Genomic DNA, 22,271 nt, shown 5'->3' on the forward strand with positions numbered 1-22,271 from the left:
GATATTATAGATTTAACCAAAACGCTTGTTAATTTCTCAACAAAGGAAACGTGCCTGCCACAGCTGATATCATATGATACAACCTTTCAACTAGGGGATTTCTATGTTTCTATCATTGTTGGGAGGCACGTCCAACTGCGAGGCGATCCCATTTACCCCATAGCATTTCTCATTCATGAGCGAAAATTTCAAAAGACTCATCTGAATTTTCTACGAAATATTTTCCGGCCATTGATCTAACAAACACAAGTGCAATCCCGGTAGTCACAGATCGGGAAAAAGGTCTCACAAAAAGCTTGAAAACACATTTTCCTAAAATAAAGAATATTTTCTGCACAAACCACATTATCAAAGATATAGAAGTATGGGCTTCCAAACACAATAAGACAGCCGATGATATGCGAGTAATGAAAGATGATGTAATACAACTCATTGAATCCGACAGTGAAAAAGAATTTGATAAAAAACTGGACTACATACGGTCAACGAGGAGTCAACTTTTTGTTGACTATTTGGAAAAATACGTTTTGAACGATATCAAAGGCCACGCATGCAACTTCGTCACCAGAAAATTTGCTGCTTTTTCTAGTGGAGCTGTCACAAATAATATCAGTGAATCAATGAATAACGTCATTAAATCTGTAACCGAACGAAAAGAATTACCCTTAGATACCATAGTAACGACTTTTAAACCAGTACAAGACTTGTATTACTACGACTTCCTTCGGGCATTAACAGGCTTCGGACAATATCAACTCAAAAATGAGTTCATCTACCTCCAACAACCCAGCGGTGCAATTAAATTACCAGAAATATATACAACAGAAGAAGCATGTAAAATATCACAGGAAGAAAAAAACATATCATCTGGAGCAATTGTAAAAGTTGAGCATAGCAGAATTACACAGAAAAGCTTAGCTCGATCCTGTATAAAGAAACGTTCTGTTGGACATTCATCAGAAACAGGCATTTTTACAGTTTGTGACGTGTTTGGGGAAAATGTTCACGCAGTAGAATATCTTCCAAAACCATCTAGATGCTCCTGCTCTAGCACTGGATTGTGCTATCATATCATTGCAGTCCACTTTATACTACGAGATGGCAATTATTTCAGTGATGATTATAGCCACTCGCTTTCTAGCATGAGAAGAAAAAGCCGCGGACGAGAAGTGAGGTCTGGTAGAAAGCGTCCGAGAAGAAATGATTTCGATTACGTCGTGATTCCTGCGCCAGATTCGAAAATACGACGAAGTAATTCGGCGGCCGACAGAACGAATGAAATCGCACAAGCCAAAGGTCATGACAGCACAGTGATTGAGGAGTTCTAAGGTTGTGATAAAAAAAAGCCTTGTTTTTACCGTATGAACTGGGGCGGCCAACCTGCTTTCCTACGACGTCGTCTCCAATCCGCGATGGAGAACACTGTGTAACGCTCATTTTGTTCATAGATGCTAATATTTTTTTTTTGATTGGTTACTATTCAAAACTGGCATTATGAAAGAAAAAGACATTATTTTTTCAATTTTCTTAAAATTGGGGGGATTTTTCTAATTTTTTTTTTGTTCTTGTGATATATATAAAATAACGTGAACTGTTATTATAGCATAGTCTTCTATGCGAAATATTGATATAAACACATTTTAAGTAACTTTTCAGCGAACATAATGAATCGCTAATTTAACTTGGATTACAGTCGAAAGTAGTTTTGAGTAATGTAAACTTTTGGAATTTTTTCATTTTTTTGAATCATGAAAAAGTTGCCAATAACGCGTGCAATAGCATTTTGTTAAAATCGCTGATTGTTACTATCAGCGTGGCGTTATTTAGGCCGTAAACGCCTTTACGTTGGTAAAATTTATTACGATATTTATTTCATGTTGTCCACGCGCGGAATCGTGAATCCGGTCCAAAGACAACGCAAATTTCTTGATTGAAAAGCGGCAATATAAAATACTGAAAATAAAACTGTAAACAATAAAAGTTTTATTGAGAATTTCGAGTCCTTCCTGCACACATCATGTTTGGTCGGGGTGTAGAAAACATATCCTAACTAAAATGGAAGTACTGTTAATTGTGGGCGGGATTGAAATAATCAATCTAATGTATATATATTCAATTAATTTTTATTGTGCTAAAATATATATTACTTCGAGATTTTACAGAAGATTTTTTGAACGGTTTTATCTTTAAAATAATCGGAGAGGTAGCATTGCGATGTTACAAGTACCTCTAAAATTTGTCGAGTTCGCAAAATATTGAAAATAAGGATCAAAGCTTTATATAATCGGGCAGTTACCACAAATTTTTATTTTTATGTCCGCAAATGGCCGCGGTATTCTAAAATTGTGAATTTTGTAAAATTGTGTTTATTTTTATGTCCACCGATCGCCGTTGCATTTCAGAGAAGTAATGTTTAAATTTTGACGTAAGAAGAAGCAACCGCGAGTTACGTTGGACACAATTCAATTAATATATAAAGACATTTTAGAATCTTGTAGTTGCCAGGGATTGACTATTTTACGCGACAGAAAAATCATTATACGCTGAAAAGACGTCTCTTTAACGCGTAATCGCGAAGACTCTTACAGACGGCAATGGGAATTTATGATTTTGAAACACCCACCCTCCCCTATTTAAAACTTATTCATGCTTTTACATTCTAGTTAGCATCAAATATACTTATCTTTAAGTTTATATTTAACGTATTATGACGCTGAACTAAAGTTTTAAATTTGTACACGAAATTTACCAAGAATATTCTTACTTGTTTCAAGTTATTATCATCCACGTTATCGAAATTGATTTGACAATTTTGATCTTTCCACACGTAAAGAGTTACAAGGCATTTTCCAATGCAATTACTCAACGTATTTCAATAAACATTCGGCAGGTCAACTGGCACGGCATTTGTGCTTCTGAATACATAAATATTTATTTTTCGATGACCGTACTTTTGAACCCACGTACATTTGAACCCATACATTTGCACCAATATATATCCGCGAGTTCAATCTATATGCGGGTGCTAAAATCCACGGGTTAGGGTTTGTATGGGTTTAAATATACGTAAAAAAAATATTGCAATTGGTGCAATTGTCGTGCCTCCAAATTACGGGTTCAAATGTACGTGGGTTCAAATTTACTGTAACCTTATTTTTCATTTTCTCAGATACGATCTGTTCTCCAGGGCGACACTTCACTATGTATAATGAACAAGACTTCCAATTTACACATTCATACTCCTTACGTCGAAAAATTGAAAATTAATTAAAGTCGCAATGGTTACGATACCCAATAAATTGCACGAAGTTGGAAAACAAGTCATACTTTTCCTGCTTTTTGTAAATAATTTTGACGATGATAGATTAAAAGCATCGAATTTTTACTATAGGATGATTTTCTGTTGCGCAAAATATTCAAATCCATGACCGATACCATCATTCTAAATTATTATGCCCTATTAATATAATTTTGTTCAACGTAACTCATGGTTACGTCGACAATCTTAGGAAAATAAAATGTGTGGTAAATTACCCGATATTATTAATTTTTGATTTGTATTTACAAAATAATAAACGTATTACTACTGTACTCTTAAATACCACAGCAATCTGTGGATATGAAATGTGTGCCGAATGCCAATGTTATTGTATTGTAAAATATTATGCCAATGTTATTGTATTGTAATATGCCGATATTATTCATTTTTGATTTCTTCTTTCGTGTTTACGAAATAATAAACACATTGTTGCTCAAAAACACAAAGGCGATCTGTGGGTTTGAAATGTGTGGTAAACTGCCAGATAATATTCATTTCTGATTCGTATTTTCTAAATAATAAAAGGGTCTTCATCCAATCTCACTTCCGTCGGGATATGTTTTGGCTATTTAACTCTCCTAATGTTCGGCCTTCGCTTCAAAATTGATAGGACAAAATTTCGTCCACTTCTTCCTTTTGGTGTTCAGCTTTTTAGTGTCTTCAACCACCTCACCAGCCGTCGGAGGAAATTTCATCCACTTCCTCCTTTTAGTGTTCAGCTTTTTAGTGTCTTCAACCACCTCACCAGCCGTCGGAGTTAATTTCATCCACTTCCTCCTTTTAGTGTTCAGCTTTTTAGTGTCTTCAACCACCTCACCAGCCGTCGGAAGAAATTTCATCCACTTCTTCCTTTTAGTGTTCAGCTTTTTAGTGACTTCAACCACCTCACCAGCCGTCGGAAGAAATTTCATCCACTTCTTCCTTTTAGTGTTCAGCTTTTTAGTGACTTCAACCACCTCACCAGCCGTCGGAAGAAATTTCATCCACTTCTTCCTTTTAGTGTTCAGCTTTTTAGTGTCTTCAACCACCTCACCAGCCGTCGGAGGAAATTTCATCCACTTCCTCCTTTTAGTGTTCAGCTTTTTAGTGTCTTCAACCACCTCACCAGCCGTCGGAAGAAATTTCATCCACTTCTTCCTTTTAGTGTTCAGCTTTTTAGTGACTTCAACCACCTCACCAGCCGTCGGAAGAAATTTCATCCACTTCTTCCTTTTAGTGTTCAGCTTTTTAGTGACTTCAACCACCTCACCAGCCGTCGGAAGAAATTTCATCCACTTCTTCCTTTTAGTGTTCAGCTTTTTAGTGTCTTCAACCACCTCACCAGCCGTCGGAGGAAATTTCATCCACTTCTTACTTTTATTGTTCAGCTTTTTAGTGACTTCAACCACCTCACCAGCCGTCGGAAGAAATTTCATCCACTTCTTCCTTTTAGTGTTCAGCTTTTTAGTGACTTCAACCACCTCACCAGCCGTCGGAAGAAATTTCATCCACTTCTTCCTTTTAGTGTTCAGCTTTTTAGTGTCTTCAACCACCTCACCAGCCGTCGGAGGAAATTTCATCCACTTCTTCCTTTTAGTGTTCAGCTTTTTAGTGACTCCAACCACCTCACCAGCCTTCGGAAGAAATTTCATCCACTTCTTCCTTTTAGTGTTCAGCTTTTTAGTGTCTTCAACCACCTCACCAGCCGTCGGAAGAAATTTCATCCACTTCCTCCTTTTAGTGTCTTCAACCACCTCACCAGCCGTCGGAGGAAATTTCATCCACTTCCTCCTTTTAGTGTTCAGCTTTTTAGTGTCTTCAACCACCTCACCAGCCGCCGGAAGAAATTTCATCCACTTCTTCCTTTTAGTGTTCAGCTTTTTAGTGTCTTCAACCACCTCACCAGCCGTCGGAGGAAATTTCATCCACTTCCTCCTTTTAGTGTTCAGCTTTTTAGTGTCTTCAACCACCTCACCAGCCGTCGGAAGAAATTTCATCCACTTCTTCCTTTTAGTGTTCAGCTTTTTAGTGTTTTTTAATTTTTCACCTTTGGGAACACTCTAACTTCCGCTTTTCTTCCACTTCATCCGTTTCTTCCTTCAGCCTTTTAGTGTTGTCCACCGGCTAGCGTGGACTTTGACCGCAGGTCTGCAACTGCAGGTCAGTACCTCCCGTAATCCTATGGCGAACTACGGCCTTTCGTATGGTTACCAGTCCATGTCGGGTGTGGGATTAGATTAGTCAGCTGGTTATTTCTGTATTTGTTCCAGGTGTAGATATGCGGGATTTTGCAGGTACCGGTACCGTACACTTTTATTTTGGAACAAAGACGTATTTTTTAAACGTACCTGTCAGTACAGTAGTATGTAGACTATGAACTGCTCTAGATTTTTTTTCTGTAGACTACCGTACTGTATGTTTTCTAATTACAGAACTATAATAATTTTTTTGCATTCCTGTATGCAGGTACGGAGGTACCGTATGCTCATTTGTCAACTGAATACACAAATATACACTGTAACCTCTAATATACCATGCTTTATTGTTTTTATATTTTTTGCCTGTAATTAATCCTAGTTCTATATTCAATGACAAATACGGTACTGAATTGACACAAAAATCGACTTTTATGGAATCACAGTACAGCAGTATCAGAAATATATTTTTTCATTTTTCCAGAATCTATGAACTACTAATTTTAGGAAAAAAATCAAATGGTCCAATCATAAAATGTCTAACTCGGAAGGTGACACAGCATCATCAAAACTTGTTCAACCAGAAAAACAAACTGAAACAATCATACAACAAAATTCAGAACAGAATGAAACCGAACCGGAAAAACAAATCTCAAATAAAGATGAGCTTTGTGGATGTGACATCATTTGCTGCAAAAATAATTCAAGAATAAATTGTCGGTCTTTTCAGCCATTTGCAAAAGCAAAATGGGCTTTATTTTTTATTTGTATTGCAAACATGTTTCAACAAACTATCACGAATGGACTTTATGGCGTCAGTATCAGCACACTGGAAAAAAGGTGAGAGTGCCTAAGATCATCTATTTTAGTATGCCTTGAATCGTTGGAGAATGCATAGTGGAATCGTCCTGTTTTAGAGAGCATAATTTGATTATGATATGACCAAGTTTTTGTTATCAAAATTTTTTCCACCTGCAGTTGCAAGTCTGGAGTCTGTGCAAAAATTTCAACTTGCTACTTTTTAACCTTGATGTAGTTGTCCGTTCCCATACATTTGAACCCACGTACATTTGAACCCACGACAATTGCACCTGCATACTCTAGTACCTATGGAAATTTTTTTTGTTTTGCGGATATTTGAACCCATACTAACCCTAATCCATGGGTTTTAGCACCCGCATATATAGATTGAACTCGCGGATATACACATGGGTTCATATGCACAGTCACTGTAGGGGTCCGGTATTCGTTTTGTGCTATTGCTGCTATTTTGACAGGTATACCTCACTGATAATCATAATACATGAAACCATTTGTGATATTCAGTGAAAATTGATCATTATTGAAAAGTTCGAAATTCTGGATTCTGATGTCATATTTAACTCCAGAACCTGAAACCTCAAATGCTGTTCCTAGTTTTTAAATTCAAGTTATACAAGAATTAAAATCCTTATTCCTAACACATTTTATTTCTCTATAGGTTCGAACTTCGAAGTACAGAAAGTGGGATGATAGGAAGTGTGAACGATGCAGCTCAAGTTCTTACTTCAATTGTTATATCATTATTTAACGAGAATGTTAACAAACCACGGTACATTGGTTGGGGTCAGTTCATTGCTGGTATTGGTGGAATAATGTTTGCTCTGCCACATTTCATTGCACCTGAGTATTCTCTCGTTAATACAGAAGTTTTCAACTATTGTAATAATGTAACGGAACCAGATTGTAGCGAATCCATCCTTAGAAACTACAGGTAATAGAAATTTGTTTTACATTTTTTTTTTAGTCTCAGTCTCTTCTAAGCAATATGTTAGTCACTGCTAGGGGCTCCCGAAGTATGCAAACCAAGATGGCGGACATCAGAATGTAATATGTGTACTAGGTTAGGGTTGGGCCATAATTTTGGGTATAAATACTACGGGAGGCTCTTGGCTAGTCTTCGAACTGATAATAGGACTAAAATAAGGAAAATTGGAAAAAAATTATCGCCTAACCCTAACCTGTTACCCATGTTACGTTCCGATGTGCGCCATCTTGGTTCGCATACCTCGGGAACACCCACTGCTAAATGTATAAATAAATTTAAATTTCATGGGCCAAATCCGGCCCTTTGAGTAATTCAGTCTGGCCTGCCTGATGCTACCACAACCAAACTGAAATCAAATTTAGATGTTTTAGCTAAAATAGCTCAATGAATTTGTTAAGTTTGCGGTTAATTTTATTTAGTTTTGGCACGAGGCAGCATATTGTTTTCCACCTTTGCTCTGTAACACTGTAAATATTGTTCATAAAATGTAACTTTTTGGCCCCTGGTTTAAAAATCTTGCTCACCCCTGCGTTAGAACCTTCCTTCAAATTTTGTTCTAGCAGAAGAGTCAACATAGCCATACCCATAGGTTATTATAATGTTTTTTATATATTTTGTTTTTACTTTGCAGGTTCTTTTTTATGACTTCTATTGCATTAATTGGAATAGGAATATGTCCTTTGTACACTCATGGTATTGCTTATCTGGATGAAAATGTGGAGAAGAAAAATTCTGCTTTATTCAGTTGTGAGTTGATAATATGTTTATAGTTGTTCTATTGTGTGCATTACTTATATCCTATAGAATATAGGAGGTCGTGTTTAAATATTCACTGTATATCAAGTCCATGCATCCCAAACAAGTAAATTGGCTATCTAACCATCTTGGACAGGCAACCGGATGAGAGGCTGTGGTTCACAATATTTTTGAGCGGTGTAGAATTAAGAGGTTCTACAGCGGTCTTCTTATCGTTTTATTTTCCTCGAGATAAATATCTAAATCCCATCCTATCCTACCATAAAATTACATGTTATTGCTAGTAGCAAGGAAAGGAGATTGAAAAATTATATATATGGCAAACTGCAACTTTCAAATCGATCCGCAGTTTGTTCTGCGTAGTTGATTTAGGAAGTTAGTACTGTCCAATGATTCTTGAGAAACCTTGCCAATGAGAAGTCCAGAATCCCAGCATCCAGGGCATTGGGTAATCAGAGATATGATGATGAGTTTTTTTTTGTTAACTCACGATTGTTAAACTTTGCAGTCTTTCTCAATAACTTGAAAATTGTTGAAGCATAATTTGCCTTTAAAGTAAAGTCCCAAGCTGTCATTTATAGAGAAACCCAATGTGATTTTTTTAACATTTGATGAATATTCAAATTTTTTTTTCAGCAATTTATTTTGCGATTGGTGGATTAGGACCAGCCCTAGGATTTCTTGTTGGAGGAGCAGCTATGGAACTATACACAGATATTGGAAAAAGGTGAGATGTGTAACTATACTACTGTTATCTCATTCTCAACAATTGCTCTTGGATGTATCAAAGTGAGACATACAAAAGATTTTTAGTAGACGGTAGTATATGACCTTTAAGGCTTTAACACAGTTTTAAATTCATTTGAATATCACAGAATATCTGTAATAACAGGATGAACTCAATTGTAGATTAGAATGTCAAAAAAATTTAATATTTTATTATTTCCTCTTGCTACTGATACAAATCAATATAGGTTGAATGAAAACATCTGGAATGGTAAATTTCATAAGTTTTTGCGGACGTTACTTTCAGTTGTTAGAATTTTGAAAACGTACCATTCTGGATGAAAAAAATATGCAGTTATTATTCTTTCTCGGTACTTTCCTTAAATCAAACAACATGTAGATTAGGTTCTTAAATGACAATTTATACTGTGAATAATAAAGTGATTTAAAAAGACCGGATATATCAAGAAGTATTAACAGGAAGCTATAGTTCATCATTGTCAGTAGTTTATCATTGATTAACTGATATTAAAACTTCCTCTTAGTTGAATTAGGCTTTACACAATTTACTTCAAACAAGGCTGCTCCGTAGAAGTTCTGATGCATTGTACTGACGTCTGACGCTACTGTTTATGAAAGTATTAAAGTCGATTCAGTTTCGGTATTGCTCACCCAATTTAACTACTCCCAGGGCATGGTGGTCAGAATGATTTTAGATAGGAGCAGTCATTGATATGTGTATTAATTAAAGTCACAATTCATGGAAGAAGTGAATTCTTTTTTTGTATTGCTCACCTAATTCTATTACACCCAGGGTTATTACTGCCATCCCTTGACCTTTGACCCCTAACATAGTTAGTGTGCAATTAATTTGGAACGCACAGGCAGATAACGATTCCTAAACTACTATTCTATGATAGTTATTACTTATCGATCTCAATCGTAAGTCTGTTGATAGGTATTTGTTTGTTTGTTTCACTTTTGTATGTTATGCGATATCTCACGAAAGCGAGATTGAATCTGCTCCAAATTTTGCATGTGCGTCCATCATATCTTGAACCGAAAACCTATTGATTTTGGATGAATTATGTCGTATATAGTTATCGAGTTGCTATTGAGTCAGAGCGAAGGAATCGAAACCGCAAGATCGATAAGTCGGCGGTTTCCGACCGTTATCTAGTCTTTAATCTTGCTACAGCATCCTTGTATTTTAATATAAGCATACGGATCCACCGGCAGAAAGCATAGAAAAAGGATAAGAAGTTAGTCGCATAGAAACTAAATGAATAAACAAGATTGTTGATGTTATTTCCGTTACTACATAACTATGTCATGTAAACGACACTAAACATGTTCCTACAACTTCCTACAGATAAAACTTATTGACACAAACAACTCAGCATTTTCTATTAATCACTAGCTGACCAGTTGAACAAAAATGCAAATATTTGTCTGCCTTCAACTTTCTTTAACAGTTAGTTTATTGGCCTGCACTTAAGTTGCTTCAATATGACTAATTTATCGGTCTTTTGTCAATGGCTACTTTAATTTATGTCAGGGATTGCTAGAATGTAAATAACGACTTGCACAAACTTTTGGTAAATTTATATTATAAGATATGTAATAAAATTTTTAAATCATCAAGTTAATTTTCCATCATTGTTTATAAGAACCAATTAGGTTCACCATCTTTTTTTGCAAAGTACAACTCTCGCTACTTTTGCATGATCCATGGCAGCAGCCTCACTCAAGGTGTATTAAATTGGATAAGCAATTTCAAACAATAAAGACTCTGATTTTCCATAAATAATAGCTTCTTACATATTGTTAAATGTCAGCAGATACATGGCCTTGTTTGGAGCGAAAGGCACTGATGAGCATCAAATAATAAACTCAATAACAATTAAGATATTACAGTCTCTCTTTTGATACCAATTTTAATTTTCTTTTACAGTTCTGATGAAATACCGATCGATAGTAGCAGTTATCTCTGGGTTGGGGCTTGGTGGATTGGTTTCTTGATTTGTGGAATCTTTCTTGTACTGAACTCTGTGCCTCTGCTTATGCTTCCAAAACATTTGCCCGGAACAGAAAAATTTAGAGAGAATAGAAATTTGGAAACGCAGAAGAGTCATCTTGAGCAGACTGGGGAAGGAACAAGGTTATTATTTAAATATTTTTTGTTTTTGACTTTGTGCTGTACGGCACAGTTATATCAATTGATAATGCATCTAGTTCAGCATTTCTCAAACTTTTTTGTCCCGGAACACCTACACCCGCCTAGCGGAACACCAAGAAATTAGAAGGTAAAATTGATAATAAAACAACGAAAATGTCATGGCGACCAATTTAGATTTCATTCCTGCAGAACACTCCGGAGAAGCTCGCAGGACAACAGTGTTCCATGGAACATAGTTAGAGAAATGCAGGTCTAGTTCATAGTTTTTTTAAGACTATGAACAAGATTAATTTGTTCGCTATGACAAATGTGATATTTTATTAACTTGACCATAGGTTTCATTGTCGACAAACAGAATTTCGAATTACTGACCACAGGATCAATATTTGAAGATTTGATTCTTTTGAAATTGCCATTGTGTTGTTTATGGTATTTGCCTTACTGGAATTATCATCCCATCAGCTTATAAATGAGCACAAACTGGTTTGATTGAGTGCAGCTCCACTATGTCAACATTCACATAACGTAACTATTTTGAAATGTCTGGGAGGGAAACCATGCATGTCTCACCATCGACGCAATAGATATCAAGATTGCATCACTTATTTCATTTTTGCATCTCTTCTCTGAACTTATACAGATACATTTGAAATTGGGCAAAGAGTGAATCCTTCGTTTCAGACAGATTAGAAATAGTTTAATTTGAAAATTTATCATTTGGGAATTTGACATCTGACAGCTAGATAAATAAACTTCATTTAACCTCTGACACCATGACATTGGAACTTGGAAGACAATCAAAATAACATTTATCTCAATTATTCTGCTTTATTACCAAATTTCCTTTGAATTGACAAGGATTTGTACCAATTTCTTTGTTAAATTAATTTCTTTGTCATGATTGACAATTCATTATATTCAATATTCCAAGTTTAGAAATATAGGGTCTTCTCGAAGTCTTAAAATTTTTTAAAATTGCAAAGGGAATTTATCGATAGCATATATTGTTTTGGCCCTCACAGATGTATTAAATAAAGTAAAAATATCTGAACAATTTCTAAAAAACAACAAACCTGGTTACGATATATTGAGAACTGACTTCATAATAAAATTGAAATTGTAAACCCGACTTTATGGACACCCTGTATTATTTCTAAATATATTCAGAAAAATCAATATAATTCAGATTTATATATTCCTGACTGACGTGAGTCATTGTGATATAATGTTAATTCATCATTTTTAAAAACTTTCTTATTGTTTAAAAATTTTCAAACTTCAGCACATTTTGTAAAATTTAGCTTTAATATCACTTTATAGTTTGATGTCTTCAGAACTTTGTCGAGTCCACCTTATTAAAAATGACTAGCTAACAATAAGCAATAAAAGATACTGGTAGTAAGGCGGAAGTATTTTTCATTCAACAAACACATTGTACACAAAAGAAAGTGAACAATAAAGATATGTAAATATCCAGAATAAGACGGGCAAGATCAAATCTTACAAATATTTTCATTTTTAATTAGCTTCACGTCCCCTCAAAAAATTGTCCCCGCCTCACCGTTTGAGAACCACTGCTTTAGAACTTCCATTCTTATTTCACAGAGGAACAGTGAGAGGTATCAATGAAATCATCCTATTACTGAGAAACAAACCGTACATGTTTATGACGTGCGGATTAACAATGAATGTTGCTCTGATTTACGGCTTCAATACTTTTGGGGCAAAATATTTAGAATCTGTGTTTGGATTAACTCCTTTTCATTCTTCATTATTATATGGTAAGTCGACTTTTGGGTACTCTCAGTCTCATAATATATGTACCAGGTTAGGGTTAGACCAAAATTTTATTCCGATTTTTCTTATTTTAGGAGTTCGGGGACTGTCTGTGTTAGCCAAGTGAATATACCCCCTGCTCATAGGTTTCAGTCCCTTACACAACTTGATGTAAAGTAGGCGAACAAAATTAGTTACCTTCATATAGGTACACACACTCCTGGGGCGCCGACTTTTGTGACATATTTTTTTATTCTGAACAAGACTTTGTATAAGCAGCCTGTTGTGTAAGAAACTATTATACTTAGGACCAAATGCTTCTCGTCAATGTGCCGCATCATGCTAAGCATTAGAAATATACCGCCACCACACCTCTGATTACCCTGCGTGGGGTCGTAGGTTATATGCGGTAGGACTGCTGAACACCTCGCTGCCGAAGGGTGGTTCACACCCACCAGCGGGTTACGATTTCCTCCTCCAAGTCCATGCTACCGAATACTGGCTAACTAACTAATCCCATACCTGACATGAACTGGTAACCGGACGAGAGGCCATAGTTAGCCATATGATTAAGCCATCTTATCGACTTCCTCTCTCCGTGATAAATATGCAAATCCTATACTATCTCAGTTTGCTACAAGGGCATATCCAAAAATTTCAAGTGGGATGTTCTGAAATTTCTAATTATCAAGTTAGATTTTATAAGCAATTGGGGCCGGCAATTAAGAGTTTAATAAGTGTTTCAAGCTACAGAAAATTGCTTTACTTTACATTTGAAAAGGGCGCTTCTGACTATCACACAATAACACCAACAATGGAGTGTCATATGGTGAAATCCAGACTCAAATTTGAAGCATGAAAATTACATGCAGCTGTGCACCAGAACTAGAAAAACACAATTTTTAATCAAATAAAGGAGTGATTTTTGTAATTGTTAGGAGTTAATCAAACTTTATTCCATTGCAGGTGTTGCTGCCATCTTTGCAAGCTTTGGTGCTCAAGTTACCAGTGGTTTTATAATCAAGAAATATGAATTGACAGTTCCACAAATATTGAAGTTCATCATTGTGACTGGAATATTGTCAGCTCTTTGTAGCATCGGATTCGTTGTGCATTGTGGAGATATAGGTATGTATCTGGACAGGGATGATCAAAACAAAATTTCCTTATTCCAGTTCTATTACGAGTTAATGGACTGTCTGTGTTAGCCAAGTTAATATGCCCCCTGCCCATAGGCTTCAGTCCTTCTACGCAACTTGATGTAAAGTAGGCGAACAAAATTAGTTACCTCCATATTGGTACACACACTTCTGGCGTGCCATTTTTAATATCTTTTTGCTCTGAACAATGCTCAGCACAAATCTCCACTGCTAGGTAATGAACTACTTTAGTTTGAAAGATACAGAAATCTTCCCTGTTCATTCAATCAATCATTTATTTTTGCTTATCTGCCCAAAACATGACGACACTTAACACAAAAAAATAATTCAAACTAGATAACAAGGTGTAGTGAAAATAAGGGTGAGCATAGGGTACTCCAGAAGTATGTGTTCCAATATGGTGGTAACTAATTTTATTTGCCTACTTTACATCAAGTTGTGTAAAGAGACTGAAACCTATGGGCAAGAGGGTATATTCACTTGGCTAGTTCCCGAACTCATATTAGAATAAAATAAGGAAAATTAAAATAAAATTATAGCCCAACCCTAACCTGGTATACACACTACAGGAGTACCGAGCATAGCCTAAATTAGGCTTCAAAATGTACATGAATACACGCTCCTCCACCTGGTAGAAAAAAAACTCAAATGGGTTCGGCATCGCCTGCCCACTTTATTTCACTCTGGATTACGTGGTGGGTGTGGGATTTGGACATAAGATTATAATGTGAGGCCATCATGATTAAGTACTTTATAAAATATCTATCCACAAGTTGGGAAGTCTTTTGTCAGCTTCAATAACAATATTTGTAAACAGTGAAATACAATGATCTACTTCTGTTGATATTACAATTTGGATATTACAATTTAATTTAATGAAATAGCCTTATTAAAGGTTCCAAAACACACAAGGTATATCTGTATTGTCTCTTGAAATATGATATTTCACCTCCGGGCAATTTTGCTGTAATTTTTCCTCATTAAAGATTTAACCGCTTTTAGAGATATGATTTTACCATTAAGATCATGTATGGAATGGTGATAAACAAAAGTAGATATCATGAAAGACAAAAATTTTACGTTGTTTCTTTTCTATTGGGGATTTTGCTTTTTAATTTATAGTGAAATGAGGTATTATTTGGATTTAATGATCAAAGGATTTATTCAGCAGCCAGTTTAGGGTCAATTTTCAGGTGCTCCAGAAGTATGTGCACCATGGCGCACAACCTGAACCCTAACCTGGTACACATACTGTGTTCAGGATGTGCGCCATCCTGGTGCACAAAGTTCTGGAACTCCAATTTTCAAGCTACTATCTTGCTACAGTATTTCGTGCTGATTTTAATTTGCTAGGGTAAATCTTCATGTTATGCTACTTGTGTGTTTTTTGTGGAATTTTTTTTAATCATTTTTCCGCCGTAAATTCAATCATATAGCCCAATATGCCCTCCCAATACATTCATTCCTACACCTAACTATGTTGCACTTTACATCCAAGAAAAGTCTAAAAGATCCTAATTATGTTTTCAGATTTTGCTGGAGGAACAGTTCCATATCCTAACTCGACCTTTGAACTTTCACCCTACTCATCATGTAATGAAGATTGTGGTTGTTCAACTGATCGTTATCAACCAGTATGCGGAGAAGGAATTGCTTATTTTTCACCTTGTTTTGCCGGATGCCAAACTCAAATCAATGATACTGTAAGTGCGGATCATCTGATTAATTTGATTATATATCATACATTTATGAGTGGGCAAAAAAATTATTATGTGCAAAATTTCATGAAATGGGCCTGAATGCTAATCACCTATCTACCATGAAGAAGGAAATTGGTGAATTGTAAGATTGGGACAGGCATGCTGGGAAAATTTCTATCTAACTTCACTTGCTTTAGATAATTAAGTTATCTTCAGACTATGGCTCCTGTATCTGAAAACTCAATATTTTCAAAATGAAGCTTTGCTGTTTTCAGCCTCTCTCTCAGTGCGTTCCACTCTGATTTTTCTGTGCAATTTCGCTGGTCGGTTACGACTTTCTCCACCATAAAGCCCATGCATCTGAAATATATAATAACTGGCTAACTATTCTCATACTTGACAAGGACTGATAACTGGACAAGAAACCTTGGCACGCCATACAAATAAAAATCGCAGATCGCAACTTCATTTTAAGTGTTTCAAATTATTTTGTTTTATTCTTTTTCCAGACCTTCACAGACTGCACATGTGTTGCCAACTATAACTATACATCGAAGAGCCGAACGATTCTCTCAACAGAAAATTGTGATCGAAATCCATGTTCCATGATCATTCCTTTTGCTTTCATTGTTTTCTTTTGTTTTTTTACTTCTGTTTTAACGTTGTCACCTACTCTTCAAGTCACTATCAGATGCGTGCCATTTCATAACAGAGTTCTTGCAATTTCTATGCAGGTGAGAGTTTTATTAATATTGCTAAAATGGTATATTCGAAACAAAACATTAAGTCAGGAATACTTATTTGAATGTTTCATGAAGAGTACCCCATTATGCTCATATATGAAAAAACAGCCCATTAAATGTATTCACATCTCCTACTTGCTTGAACATCCTTGTTTTAAACTTATTGCGCAATCACCCATTATATTTGGTACTCTCGTAGTGTGTGTACTAGGTTAGGGTTAGGCCATAATTTTATTCCGATTTTCCTTATTTTAGTTTTAGTTTTACGAGTTCGGGCATTGTCTGTGTTGATTATCTGTGTCTACAACTCGACTTGCTCTAATGTCCTTGGGTTTAGATTAAATTTATGGTGCTCCAGAAGTGTGTACCAATATGGAACTGATTTTGTTCGCCTGTTTTACATGAAGTTGTGTATAGGGACGGAAGTCTATGGGGGGTATATTACCAAGGGGGTATATTCACTTGGCTGACACAGACAGTCCTCGAACTCGTAATAGAACTAAAATAAGGAATATCGGAATAAAATTATGGCTTAACCCTAACTTGGCACACACACTACGGGAGTACCAAATTTATTTCATTTTAAGTTTCAATTTTCTTTTCAGGCAGCAATCAGCAGATTATTTGGTGTAATACCAGGTCGAATTCTCGTCGGTGCAGTACTTGATCTTGCTTGTGTATCATGGAGTACAGAGTGCGGGGATTCTGGTGCTTGTCAAGCTTATAAACGAAAAGATGTTTCAAAAAATAATACAATTTTGCTTCTTAGCCAAACGGTAAGTAAAGTATATAAGGATAGCATGATTTCTTTCCACGAAATAGCAAGTATATTAGTGTAGTGGATAGGATTTACATATTTATCCCAGAAGAGAGAAGAGACGATAAGACAGCTTAATTAATCATATAGCGAACCACGGCCCCATGACCGGTTGTTACCTGTCCCTGTCGGTATGGGATTAGTTCGCCAAGTATTGGTTTTTAGATGAATGGACTCGACCAGCGTTTACGTGAACCATCCTATGGAGGAAAGCAATTTCTTCGCACATAACTACTCGTGAGTTCATGCAGGGTAATCTGCGGGAAGTAGACAAATGATCTTCAGTTCCATACAAGATACCCATAACCATTACAGATTATTGTGTGGGAATTTCATAGTATTGAATGAATGTGGTTGACCGGAGTAGAGTGAAAGTGTGATGCAAGATTTAGAACCACTAAATATGAGTAGATAGGGAATAATCCGGAAAAGGTTAAAAAAAAAAATCAGATTGCTTATTATGCATATATACAACAAATGTTCATAACCAAAGTATACAGTTACTACGCTAACAAAACCAACCCTTACACTCAACTGCTAATTCAGAGATGTCCTTCACAGCTGGTTGGTCATGGTCAATCACCGTGAACTCATGACATCACACATGACTGCTCTATCCCATTAGCTTGTTGTCGCTGTTGCAAAGACAATTCACATAGATGATTAAAATAACTGCTTTTCTTTAAAACAAATAGAAAATTCAATTAGACATTATTTATATTGGTTTTTTAATAAAATTCCTCCTTTCAAGTGTGAAACAGAAGAGTTTCAAATAGGAAAAATTATTATTTTGAGCAATCGAAGCGGTATGGCCAAAAAGACATTCATTCATTTCTTGAAATCTCTAACAAAAAAAGTACCAATCGATTGATCGTCCATCTTAACCTTCTTGCAAATCTTCATTGAAACTAAATCAACTATGTATTCTTTAGAACTATCATTTTAGGATCTAGCATAGAAATTATCTAGTTTTGACCATATCGTGTATGTATAAATATAAAAAACACATTACAATATTTGGCGCTCCAGAAGTGTAATTACCAATATGGAGGTAACTAATTTTGTTCGCCTACTTTACATCAAGTTATGTAGAGGGAAGGAAACCTATTGGCAGGGGGTATATTCACTTGGCTAACACAAACAGTCCCTGAACTAGTAATAGAAATAAAATAAGGAAAATCGAGTTACCGAGTTTTGGCCATATCGGGTGTTCATATCTAATAAAAATAAAAACACAATACGAATCTTTAAACACAAACAATATTCTGATCTCCTTGATCACTATTTGAATTAAAATTTTAACTTTTCATGTTTTCAGGTCATCTGTGCCGTATTCTATGTTCTTGTTCTACTCACATATAAACCAGTAGGTGGTGCTAAAGGGGATAAACATGAGAACGGAACACTCGATGCAAAAGAAGATGTGAATAAAACAACTTCAACTAATGATAATAATGATCCAGAGAATGCCGCAACTGTTCAGTTGCTAGAAGAAGAGAAATCGAAAAAAGAATCGTGATATTTTTATGATTTGTCGGTGTATTTCAATTTTGTTTATTAGATATGTATACTCGTTAGCATTCTGAAGCAATGCAAATTTTTCTCTTAATGCTAGTATAATAAGACTTCATACATGTATTGCAGGGGTATTCAAATGCATCTGCAAGGGAAAATTGTGCGACCGGCGAAATGAGTTTGTGATAGCAATTCCCATCTCATTGCAAAGCCTATACCTGAGTGTAATTTATTATCTATGCCTATGACGTTACAATGCTCTAATAACGCATGTCATAAGATCAATAACCAAAATTTTGTGTCTGTAATTACAAGAAAGCCTATGTTAAATAAAGGTGCGGCCAGCGGTTGTACACCTCTGATGTATAGTATGTTCAAAAAGTATCAAGTTTTTTATCTTTCCTGAAAAGACAAATGGCTCTCGGGACAGTAATGGCCTGAAATTTTGCTCAGATGTCAATATCTCTTCTTCTGAGTGAATGCACATGACCTGGCTTTGAACGAATGTTCATAAAAAATTTACTTTGACCACCGATGCATTCTCTAAATATGCTTAAAAATGCATTCCCAGGTACTCCTGTAGTGTGTGTATCAGGGCAAAATACCCTTATATATTTTACAGAGTCTTACGATTATTTTACGCCATGTCATGAGTGAGGTTTAGTCTATGAGTCATTAGTATTAGCAAGCTGTTATTACCCTTTCCTTACATGTCCCTTTCCTTAGTTTAGTAATTTCACCATTTTCCCTGGTATCGGTTCTTTACATGATATATCATATTGGTAGACACACTTATGGAGCACCTATTTCCAAACTGATGCATGTTGAGTATACTTTAACAGTTTTATAAAGATATTATTAATTAACCTATCCTTATCATTATAGAATATAGAGCCATAGTGGGTATAATAGAAAAATTTAGTATTTTAGTGCAAGTATTGTTTTTGCATCTCTATCTATAATGCATGATAATCTTCAATTAAATATAAGGAAATCATCAGTGTTTATTACTGCCTGTGAATTTTTCAATTTTGCTGCGACTATTTCGCAAGTCATAATTTTTATATCGTATTACAATTTATATATCTTGCCTTGATCTTTATTAACAGCATAATTTCCTTGCAGTTTTAATGTCCAATGCATAACCATGCCTTTGCATTACATTTTTCTTTTTATTTACTTTTCCAGGTTTCCTTAATTCAAACCAGCAAACCACGAACTTTTTATTCCTATTTTTATGTATGCTTTTCTCTGCCTACCCAATTCTACCTAGCAAACGGTCTCTTCAATATAATAAGCAAAATCAGGCTTTTAGCTCATGCCTACACTTATATATCCTTTTCCATGCCTACCTAATCCAAAATAGCAAACACTCCGAATTTTTCACCTAAAATGAGCACAAAATGAAAAAATTAACGAAAGCTGCAAATTTTATTTGATTTCCAATTGTTTTATTCGTGGTAATGTCAATTTTCCCACATTCCTGTTTTTTATAGACGTCTTTTCTTTGCCTACCTAATCGGAACACTCTGAAATTTTCACTTGAAACAAGCAAAATGAATAAATCCTTGGTTATTGATCATGATAACTCTCAATTCAATTTTGCTTTCCTCTGCCTACATGATTCAAACTGGCAAATCTTTAGTGTTTAATCTAAAACAGGCAAAATTATCATACAATTTTTGCTCCTGGATCATGCTCACCAAACAGTCTGAATTGTTGCCCTTAAATAAAGAAATTGACTGACGAAAGCTGCAAATTGTATTCGATTTTCATTTGTTTCATTTTTTATGTATGCTTTTCTCTGCCTATCAAATTCAAACAATCCCTAAGTGTTTCAGCTATAACATGCAAAATCGGTGACCGTACATTTGAACCCATGCGTATATCCACGGGTTCAATCTATATGCGGGTGCTAAAACCCATGGGTTAGGGTTAGTATGGGTAACTAGTAACTATCCGTGAAACAAAAAAAATTCCATAGGTGCAATAGCATACAGGTGCAATTGTCATGGGTTCAAATGTACGTGGGTTCAAATGTAATGGAACCTGCAAAATCAATTGCAAATTATACGATTTTGAGTCCTCATCCAATTGTTGCTTTTGGCTCATACCTACTTTTATATATGCTATTCTCTGCTTACCTAATTCAAATTAACAAACACTCTGAATTGTTCACCTAAAATGAGCAAGATGAAAAACGAAAACTGTAAATTTTATATGATTTCCAATTGTTTCATTTATGCTTTTCTTTGCCTAACAAATTCAAACTAGCAAATTTTCCACCCAAAACAAGCAAAATGATGAAACTGCAAAATTAATGATTTTAAATGCTCGTTCCATGTTGATTTATGGTCATTCTATCTAACTGTACTTTCCTAATATCATGTGTGCTACATATTCCAACTGAAACAATCGAAATGAACAAAACTACAAATTATTATCTTTCAAAAATATTTGTCTTTTTAGGTTTTTCACCCTAAACAAGCAAAACTAAACAGATTAAAATTAAAACTGATAAAAACTGTAAATTTTATTGAATTATTGTGATTTTAAATTATTTTGGGGATTTTTTTGATTTCATTTATATATATTGATAGAAAATCCGGTGCTGTTTATTCTGCAAACAAGTGCACTGTTCACCATCCAAATTGTGCTATAATTAACTTTTACATTTTTCCTTTTTAAATTTACGTATAAGAGGTATCAACACCTTAATCTTCAGCGAAAGTTTCAGCTTGCACATTATTGGATTTCCTCTCCTTTATATTAAATTGCCAGTAATCATTTAAAAAGGCTGCTTACTACATTAGCTAAAAGTTTGTTTTCGCTTCTTTCCCAATATTTGTCTACCTCAAACAAATACCTAAGTGTTTTGTCGATATTTTACAAATATAATCTATATCCGAGTGTGATCACGTTGTATTTTGGAATAGTCGACGTAGAATAGTAGCGCATAATTATTGTGGAACAAGATCGTAGCTAGCCATTTTGTATATTGACATAAAACGACGCTTATTTGTGTCTTTTGCTCCGAACGAGGCTCAATAAAACTAGCCATGATATCCAACAATATCTCAAAGGGTTTTTGGAAATTTCGTCGCATAGGAAATAGGTCGCCTGAAAAATCGTCGCAAGAGCATTTTGCTGTAAAACAAGTACTTGTGTTAAAAACAGTCAGGTTTTTAAGTACCTTTTTATTTAACAAGATTCGTTATTTGAGAGCATAATACGAATATTTGTTTTACAGCAAAATGCTCTTGCGGCGAGATTTTCCGAACACGATCTCAAGGGACTTACTTCGTTGCCGAAGTTATTTAAGCTTTTTCTCAATTGGTTCATTTGGAGAAAGTACTATTGATGTAAGGATATTGATATTGTTTTTCACAAATACTTGTTTTACCCTAAAGTGCTCTTGAGGCGAGATTTTCCGGACACGATCTCAAAGGACTTCAGACTTGGAGAAAGGACTATTGATATAATAGGCTGGGAAACATCAGGTTTTCAGCAAATCGTTGGAAGAAAGCTCGAAATGGTGTTGAAAAAGACTTAGGAATTTGTCTCGCTGCAAAAGCCGCAAAATTGCATTTCAAAAAATT

The 22,271-nt window shown here is 35.3% G+C and overlaps 1 protein-coding gene across 1 annotated transcript; it reads left to right on the forward strand.

Annotated features, from left to right (window-relative positions):
• The first annotated feature begins 5,964 nt into the window (after window positions 1–5,964).
• Window positions 5,965–21,587, forward strand: LOC120327990 (solute carrier organic anion transporter family member 4A1-like). Its single transcript, XM_039394363.2, has 11 exons — window positions 5,965–6,333; window positions 6,974–7,246; window positions 7,932–8,047; window positions 8,693–8,783; window positions 10,737–10,943; window positions 12,567–12,742; window positions 13,704–13,865; window positions 15,428–15,600; window positions 16,107–16,331; window positions 16,946–17,116; window positions 18,476–21,587. The coding sequence occupies exons 1-11, from the start codon at window positions 6,029–6,031 to the stop codon at window positions 18,674–18,676; spliced, it is 2,100 nt and encodes a 699-aa protein (XP_039250297.2). The 5' UTR covers window positions 5,965–6,028; the 3' UTR covers window positions 18,677–21,587.
• Window positions 21,588–22,271: the final 684 nt, after the last annotated feature.

This window comes from Styela clava, chromosome 7, assembly GCF_964204865.1.
Source record: "Styela clava chromosome 7, kaStyClav1.hap1.2, whole genome shotgun sequence".
Classification (NCBI taxonomy): Eukaryota; Metazoa; Chordata; class Ascidiacea; order Stolidobranchia; family Styelidae; genus Styela; species Styela clava.

Bases quoted from the DNA above. Each gene is read 5' to 3' on its own strand.
- LOC120327990 (XM_039394363.2), top strand. From the start codon at position 6,029: ATGTCTAACTCGGAAGGTGACACAGCATCATCAAAACTTGTTCAACCA. The intron at 15,601-16,106 runs GTAAGTGCGGAT...TTCTTTTTCCAG, and splicing joins AAACTCAAATCAATGATACT to ACCTTCACAGACTGCACATG. The intron at 17,117-18,475 runs GTAAGTAAAGTA...TCATGTTTTCAG, and splicing joins TTTTGCTTCTTAGCCAAACG to GTCATCTGTGCCGTATTCTA.